Source organism: Salarias fasciatus, chromosome 1 (assembly GCF_902148845.1).
Source record: "Salarias fasciatus chromosome 1, fSalaFa1.1, whole genome shotgun sequence".
Lineage (NCBI taxonomy): Eukaryota > Metazoa > Chordata > Actinopteri > Blenniiformes > Blenniidae > Salarias > Salarias fasciatus.
The window spans coordinates 37,738,602-37,747,342 of NC_043745.1; the positions used below are offsets into that span (position 1 = coordinate 37,738,602).

The following is an 8,741-nucleotide window of genomic DNA, read 5'->3' on the forward strand; positions in this document are numbered from 1 at the left end:
TTAAGGCCTGTAAGCACAAATCGAGACAATAATAATCCAGCATGAAAGTGTCTTTTCCTGATTATTTTTATACCCGAAATCTTTTAAATTTTACAATATTTTGTATATGACCATTTTATTATGTAGAGAACGCGGCGGGTTATTTATTTTTAATGACTGACATTCATCCTCCGGCCGCTAGGTGGCGCTGGTCTCTAGTCCCCTGAATGCCGCGAGAGCGGCGAGACACCGCTTCCAGCAAGGAAACCCTAAACCGAAAGTAGTGAAGCTGTGAGCTAAAGAGCTCAAACTCCGAATCTTCCTACTAAGGTAACGATTTAACGATACTCCACCACTTAACTAATCTTGGAATGTTTACACATTTTGATGACATTACGGGTGTTTGTTGCAGGCTAGCTGGAAGACGTAGTTTGTTCTGAAGCATGTCGCTAACAGTTAGCCACTTAGCATGTGAAGATATTGCAGATTCATTGTAGAGCAGCACTTAGCCGGCTAGCTGTCAGTGGATTATAACTTCACAGTTAAAGTGCTGCAGAGGTTACAGATTGCAGCTTTAATTGTTATTTTAAACTTGTATTACCTGTCAGTAAGAAAACCCTTAAATGTAATGTTATTATTGTATGAATTAGGTTGTTTGGGTCCCTGTCCCTGTTAGCTAACAAACTTCTGTCTGTTTTCCAGGATACTCTCCTTGACATCATGGTTAGTACAATACTACTATTACGATATGCACCATTTCAATGATTTATAAAGGTGTTTCATCAACACTTACTGCCTGTTTCATTTTCTATTTTAGTCTCGAAGATATGACTCCAGAACAACCATATTTTCGCCGGAAGGCAAGTTTTATTTCTCTCTATTAACACTTAAATGTCAGACAACAGCGCGTTGCAAAGTGTCGGTCAATATGTCTATAATCTTTGTGTTTATGTTTTTGAAATCACAGGGTTTTATATAATATCGTATTTTCAGAATCTTTTATTGACTATTTGAGTACTTGAAAGATGATCAGGAAACCTTGTTTTCCTCAGGTGTGGATGTATCATGAAACCGGTTCATTATGAGCTTTCTTATAAGTTTGTTTTTAGTCATTATTGTTTTTGACAATGTTGGCTCTTTATTCTTTATTATTTGCTCCAGATATGTAAAAAAATTAGGAAAAATCTCCAAGTACAAAAACAGGGGTAAAAGCTATTTACACTACTATCTATCTAACACACCTTGTAAATAAATCTTTAGAAACAAATGCATATGCTTGTCGAATTTACAATACACCAATTAAGAAAGTCTTTACACAACATGCACACACACCTGTGTGTTTGGATATAGCACATATCTTGTGTGACATGTCTGAAGAAATCAGGAGGGTTCGGGAAATGGCATCAATTTACTGTAATGTAATTGTTCTAACCATTGATTGTATTTCTCTCCAACAGGCCGCCTCTATCAGGTGGAATACGCCATGGAGGCCATCGGTCACGCTGGAACCTGCCTGGGGATTCTAGCCAACGATGGAGTGCTGTTAGCAGCAGAGAGACGCAACATCCACAAACTGCTGGACGAGGTTTTCTTCTCTGAGAAGATCTACAAACTCAATGAGTGAGTAATTTGAAATCGCAGCAGGTCATCTTCTCATGCAAATGTGATCGTTTCTTACTGTTTCTTCCGTGGTGTTTACAGAGACATGGCCTGCAGTGTTGCTGGGATCACATCCGATGCTAACGTACTGACGAATGAGCTGCGGCTAATTGCACAGAGGTGAGTTTTACTGAGAAACATTCCATCAAAATTAATGTGAGTGTGTGTGTGTGTGCATAGATGAGTGTTTGATTAAGATGAACACATAAAATGTTTCCATCCTCTCTTTCTGTCTCTATTCCGGTTTTCTGTCTCTATCTGAACTACTGTTTGTTTTCTTTCTCAGTCCCATTTCTCTGGCTTTTTCCATTCATACTTATTCCTGTTTTGTCCAGTCAAACTTCCTAGTGGTCTTGATGTTAACAGGCTGTTGTGACTATAGCATGCACTCGCCTACTACAATTTGAGTTCCAGGTACATGTGGCCAAATGTTTTTTGCCTTTGAAGATGTAATAGAGGAATAAAAATGCTCTGAGAGCTGTAAGTTGCAAAGCACATGGTGAACTGAGGCAGAGTATTGTTGAAATCACAGTTCTTTCATTCAAATTTCAGATTGCATTGTTAAAAGATAATTCAGCAAATGAGAACTTCTTGATGATGTATTAATTCTTTATTCCACTAAAACAAAGAGAGATTTAGGGTTGTGTTTATTCCTGAACATGTTTCACACTCGCCCCTCTGACTGCTCTTTTGAATTTCTCTCCAGGTATTTATTGCAGTACCAGGAGCCGATCCCCTGCGAGCAGCTGGTCACGGCTCTGTGTGACATCAAGCAGGCCTACACACAGTTTGGAGGTGAAACACAAATTATAATTTTCCAAAAGCAGCTGCGTAACACGAGCAAGACGCCTCGTGCGCCGTTTTCAGCTTGGTCCGACAGCCGTGTGCTTTTTCTCTTCAGGGAAGCGGCCGTTCGGTGTGTCTCTGCTCTACATGGGCTGGGACAAACACTACGGCTTCCAGCTGTACCAGAGCGACCCCAGCGGCAACTACGGGGGCTGGAAGGCAACCTGCATCGGGAACAACAGCGCTGTGAGTTTCCAAAGAACAGATTATTAGACACGTCAGGCAAAGAGGAATAAAAGATCACATCGGTACAAAGAGTCAGACTTCAAGCATTTCCTCTTATCTGAAGTTTCTGTGTTGGTTTTTCCTCAGGCTGCAGTTTCCATGCTGAAGCAGGACTACAAGGAGGGCGAGATGAGTCTGTCCTCCGCTCTGGCTCTGGCCGTCAAAGTCCTCAACAAGACGATGGACGTCAGCAAGCTGTCGGCAGAGAAAGGTGAGGCTCTGGTATCGGTTTCTAATGCCCCGTTTACATGGAAACATTTTAGTTTTGTATTTCTGGCTACGTTTTGAAAATGAGATCCATTTACACGGCAGTTCAGTGTCGGAGCCGTTTTCAAAAAGCTGCTTTTTCTGCAGCTCTGAGCAGCGTTGCCGTGGAGACGGACACACAAAACACAACCAAAGTTTTCACTTGAAAACGTGGAAACAGAAGCAGAGTCATTTATCATCCTTAAATAGCTGCAAAATTAAAATACTCGTGAGTGAAGCCTGTTACTGTGGAAACTAGATTGAAACAAATGATGAAGAAAGATGGAGTCTGTCGCCGTGGATGTTGTCACAGTCGATACAACAGTCGGTAGTTTGCTGGACGAGACTTTCTGCAGAATTCTAACGCCTGACTGGTTCCTGCTTCCAGTGGAAATCGCCACCCTGACGCGAGAAGATGGCAAAACCAGAATCAAAGTGCTGAAACAGAAGGAAGTGGAGGAGCTCATCAAGCGACACGAGGCCGAAGAGGCCAAGGCCGAGAAGGACAAGAAGGAGAAAGAGCAGAAAGAGAAAGACAAATAAACACAGTCAATGTCTTGGTTTCTCTTCTCTCCTCCATCGTCACCAAATCCTGTATCGTTTTGTTCTTTTACATTAAAACATTCAGAAACTGATTAGTTGTCGGTGAACTTTTCATCTAAACCAGGCTATGACAGTCTTGGGATCTTGTTCATTAAACTAATAAATGAGTTGAACTGAAAACGAAGAAGTTAAAGTGAAATGGTTCATTTTGTAATTAGGTTTGTGCTTGGCCTTTTCATATCAGAGAATTGTGATCCTGTGATTATATTGACTATTTAAAATCTAAAATGAACAAACATCTGATCGGGAATGGAGTTTTATAGTTCATGCATGAGAATTTCCATGTTTTCGATCCCAGCTTTATCTTTAAGAAGCTGAAACTACTGGCAGGCGACGTTGTTGTGTAGTGGTTATAAGACTCACCAGCAGAATGTTGCTGGTTTGAGTTTTTTGGAACTCTGGTTCAATCTCTCTGGTCACGTTATTCCCAGACATTCTGGTTTTCTTCCTGCATCTGAAGTTTATTGTGACTCTAAACGTCATGTAGCAGTGAGTTTGTTCTCCGTCTGTGACCTCTAGATGAGGATGAACATGAAAAACGAGTAAACCTATGATGAAGAACAAGGTTTTTTGGCAAATTTGATACATTTTAAAACACATCATTCACAAATCAAAGAATATTTAGCGGTAAGGGTTAGGGACGCATTGTAAACAATCACTTCTTTTGAATATGTAAAAGATTCATTAGAATGTAACTTTTTGGGGGGGCAAAACACTGACCAAAAAAAATATGGAACCTATATTATGGTCACAGTTCCATCCAACCATCTTTGATACCACTTTATCCTGTTAAGGGTCATGGTGTGCTGGAGCCAATCACAGCTAAATCCTAAAATCAGCAAGACCGAGTCTGTTGCTCTTAAATCCTCCCTCAGCAGAACGACAGACATGTTGGACCTGGACAGCACTGATCGGCCAGGTAAAGGACTTTCTGTCTTGTCTGTTTTACTGTGTGTTTTCATAAGGGAATGCCAAATGCAATCAAATTTTGAAAAACTTTTTTTTTTTTCGATTTGCATGGTGGTTTGGCGGGCCAGATTGCAGCCTCGTGCTGCCTGGTTTTGACCCCCGTGATTTGACACAATCTCTCCTCCGTCCATCTTCAGTTCACACTGTGGCATCTACATATTTTTCTTTAATTTTTCTTGAATTTAGAATTGCCGTATTTAAGGTCCTTTTTCAAAATGCTGTTTCATATCCTGACCACTAGATGGCGGCAGTGTTCACTCTTGAGGCCAGTGTTCCTCATGCTGTTACTTCAAATGTCTCTTTAGATACAAAAAAAGAAAAAAACAGAGTGTACATGAATGTCAGAGTAGGAATTAAGTTAACTAAATCAGCTGATTCAATCTAAATATTCAGAATTTGGTTGAAAACAATTTATTTGTGATGTACTGATTCACAGATGGTAGTTATAAATGATTAAAATACACACAGTAATGAGTAAATTTGGATTTTGATGTAAATGTAGAAGCTTTAAATATTCAGGATGTTCGAGGACACGTTGATTTAAAGGTCTGTGTGTGAGTCAGAGAGCAGGTGGCTGGATGTGACAGACGCTGAGCGTCTCTGGCTTTTAATTGATGTGTTATCAGTAATGGGCAGTCAGGAGCCATGTCGGTGGTCAGGACTGGACTGGAAGCAGCTGCTGAAGCACATGGCTGGGTGAAGGTGAAACGGAGGCTAAACACTCTCTTTAGTCCGCAGACATTCAAACAGTCTGTGCTGTTTCACACATCAGATGCAGTTTATTTTATTATAGCAGCCCGTTCGGTCACAGACTGATTTTTAAACACTTTAAGAACAGATTTTTACGATTCATTGTGGGATTATGTTTTTTTTAATAGAATTGTTTTTTTAGCTGTAACTAAACTTATGCACTCCTCAAACATAACTCCAACTAATATGTATTTCTTTTCTTTTTTTAAAGGAGACATGCTTGTGGGTAGATTTGTCTTATTAGTTGAACGGAGGATCTTTTCAATTCATTTAAGCCTAAAAATAAGGTGAACATGATCAGTCATGATTACGACTGACACATTGCTCTTTTATATCAATTTACTTATTATGAATTTATTTGATATACTTAAATGATACTTTTTTTTATTGATTGTGAAGCTTTTTGAAGTCAAGCAAATCTGAAAATCTAAGTCCAGTAACTCTCACTTCCATTGAGGATTGTTGGAAACGTTTTAGTTCAGGGATCAGAGCCCAATTTCACATCCAGTGGACCGGCCCATTGAGATAGAGCCATAGTCACCTTTAAATTTAAACTCCAAGGTTTTTATTTGTCATATAAAAAGCCTGAAAATGTTTGTATCTTACTAGTTACTGCCCAAAATGCCCACATTGTCAACATAAAGCCAATTTTAATGGTACACAGCCAATAATTCTAAATTCTATTGTGAAATAGTAAATAAGCACATAAATATAAAATATTAATTGTACATATTGGCATAGTTAACATGGTTGGATTTATTTTGGCAACCGAACCAGAAATGGTGTTGGTAATTCCTGTCTGATGAGAGACGTGATGCTGCTCATGTGCTGATCAGCCTCGAGGACTCATCTCATCAATGCCCTTCCTGGTGTACCAGTGGAGGAAAATCTTGCTGGCGAGGTGTTTCCGGCGACGGCTGCCGCCATGTTTAGGCCTCTGGCCGCACACGGCCGTCTTCGTTGTTGGGGATCCTGTTCGATAAAATTTCTGCAGTTTGATAGTTCACCAGGTGAATTTGCGGCCAGAGAAGACAGCGGCGGTGGCTCAGGTCGCCGCCATGATGGGAATCTCAGGCATTCGTCAGGTTTTCTGAGCGTCTGCTGCGCTGAGGGTCTTCTCATGCTGGCGTGACGAAGTGGAGGCCGGTGAATGGCGCCACGTTGATCGCCAGTTTGCACGTCATCGTTGAGCCTGTAAGTTTGTGGGAATGTGATGTTTTACACTTGGAGACGTAGCACAAACTGTTATTTGCTGTTTTGACATGTTTAATATAAGTGGTGCCTTCAAAACAAGTATATTTGCAAATTAATTGGGGCGTTTTTCCAAATTTCTTTGAATTTTTTTGCAGACAATATAAAAGGATACAATAGTTTCACATCGTGTTCCCAGTATCTGCATTAGAGTGAACTATAACAAAAGACAAACAGAAAAGGAAACCCCTAATTAAATCCCACTATCCCTCCCAAGAACCCGAGTCAGATGCAATCACAGTCGTTGACAAGATTGTTACACAACATACAGTAACACAATCGAATAAGGTGCAGTTAAAAAGGTAGTAATGGTAATAATAATTATAATTCACTGAAATGAAGTAAATCAGTAAATAGTCGTAACAGTCAAATGAATAGATTCGTTAAAAATAAATAAATAAATGGGGGGAGGGGGTGCTGGGTGTTCTCTCTCCCTCTTTTTGATCAGCGAAGTGTCGTCAAGAGTGACGCTCAGGTTGTTACTAATATAGGCCAGCAGTGGGTCCCACGTTTTATGGAATGCTGTCAGAGATCCCTTCTGTGATTTAGACAGTGTAAAATTTCCTGAATCCAACTGCTGTGAGTCGGTGGGGAGACGTGCTTCCATTTAAGAAGTACGGCACGTCTGGCAAGCAAAGTGGTGAAGGCCACAACACACTGTGTGGGGACTGGAGGATTTTCAGGCAGAGGGAGGCCCAAAAGAGCAGTCAGGGGACCACCTTCCACTGTAATAAGCAGTGCCTGGCACAAATTGATGAAGAGTGGATCTTTTTTTAAAATGTCTCTCCATTGGTCATCGGTGATGTCTATCCCCAGATCCTTTTCCCACACATTTTTAGGTGATATGGTGGGGACTGGGCTCAAAAGTGCAATCTTATTATAAATGACAGATATCAGTCGCTTTTGTCGCCGGTCGAGAGAAAGCAGTTGGTCTCTTTCAGCTTCAGGGGGGCGGTTTGGAAAATGTGGGGACTGTTTTTGGATAAAGTGCCTCATTTGGAGATACCGAAAAAAATGGCTCTTGGGTAGGTTGAACCTCTCTGACACAGATGTAAATGCCATAAAAACTCCTTCGTCGTGCAGGTCCTTAAGTGTTTTGAGACCTCTTTCGGACCATATACGAAATGCAGCATCGGAGTGGGAAGGGGGAAATGCATAATTATTGAAAACTGGAGCAAGAATCGAGGCCCTGTGAAAAACATGCTGTTTTCTGAACTGGATCCAGATTTTAATTGTATTGGTGACAACTGGATTAGGTGAGACATTATCTACATTTATGGGGAGCTGTGAACAGACGGTAGATGCAGAGAGGAAGAGGAAGATGGAATCTCTGTATGAGCCCAGGGTGGACAGTTGTCTGCGCCTTCACCATGGAGCCAGTATATGAGCTTGTTGATGTTGCAGGCCCAAAAATAGTGGCGAAAATTTGGTATTGCTAGCCCACCATCAGCTTGAGGAAGTTGCTATTAATTGTTAGCTGGTGGCTAGCACTAGCATGTTAGCGTCTTTAGTTGCACTTCACCATGTGTATTAGGACTTTTGTTATTGTTTAATTTGGCATAGTACATTTTATTTCTATAGAAACTAATTACATTTAAGCTCACATCCCATTTCCTGTTTGTTGATTACAGTTTTAATATTCGTTCATTTTCAAGGACCAATGAAGACCACTAAAGGGGCCTTTTTTATTGGTGCCTTCTCGGCTTGGTTCAGCTGGACTGGCTTTGCCTCGGCTCGGCCTTGTGGTTTTCCCATTACAACACAGCACCACCTCGCTGTGGGTGGAGTCATTTAGCAAGGCTACCCAAAACTCAGGTCAAACTGTGGCTTCTAGCAAGATCCAAGGCAAACCAAGAGAGCCAGAGAAGGCTCTAGGCAGGCGAGATAAAACACCGCAGAAGTACGAGCACATTTGGGAAGCCGTACAGCAGTATGAAGCTGGAAATGAGACGAAGAAGACGATGAGTGATGGTGAGCTAATGCTACTGTGTGTGTGTGTGTGTTCAGATCACTCTCATTGCAAAAGTGCCGTTTTGCACTCAGAAGCAAGTAGTTACGGCAGTGTTTCCCAGTCCTGTTCCTTTGACCCTCCTGTCCTACCTGTTTAGATGGTTCCCTCTTTCATCACACCTGATTCAAATCAATGTCATAATCGGGCTTCAGCAGAAGCTTCAGCAGAAGCCTGCTATTGAGCAGATCGATTGATTCGCTTG

At 41.2% G+C, this 8,741-nt stretch overlaps 1 protein-coding gene across 1 annotated transcript; it reads left to right on the plus strand.

The window, feature by feature from the left end:
* Positions 1-217: 217 nt before the first annotated feature.
* LOC115404073 (proteasome subunit alpha type-4) lies at positions 218-3,590 on the plus strand. Its single transcript, XM_030113252.1, has 9 exons — positions 218-309; positions 682-702; positions 797-839; positions 1,437-1,599; positions 1,681-1,758; positions 2,345-2,433; positions 2,540-2,670; positions 2,797-2,920; positions 3,344-3,590. Exons 2-9 carry the CDS (start codon positions 700-702, stop codon positions 3,496-3,498), a joined length of 786 nt encoding a protein of 261 aa, XP_029969112.1. The 5' UTR covers positions 218-309; positions 682-699; the 3' UTR covers positions 3,499-3,590.
* The last annotated feature ends 5,151 nt before the right edge of the window (positions 3,591-8,741 follow it).

Excerpts from the sequence above, each read along its gene's own strand:
- LOC115404073 (XM_030113252.1), top strand. Across the intron at positions 1,600-1,680 it reads AAGATCTACAAACTCAATGA|AGACATGGCCTGCAGTGTTG; the intron begins GTGAGTAATTTG and ends TGGTGTTTACAG. Across the intron at positions 1,759-2,344 it reads CTGCGGCTAATTGCACAGAG|GTATTTATTGCAGTACCAGG; the intron begins GTGAGTTTTACT and ends ATTTCTCTCCAG.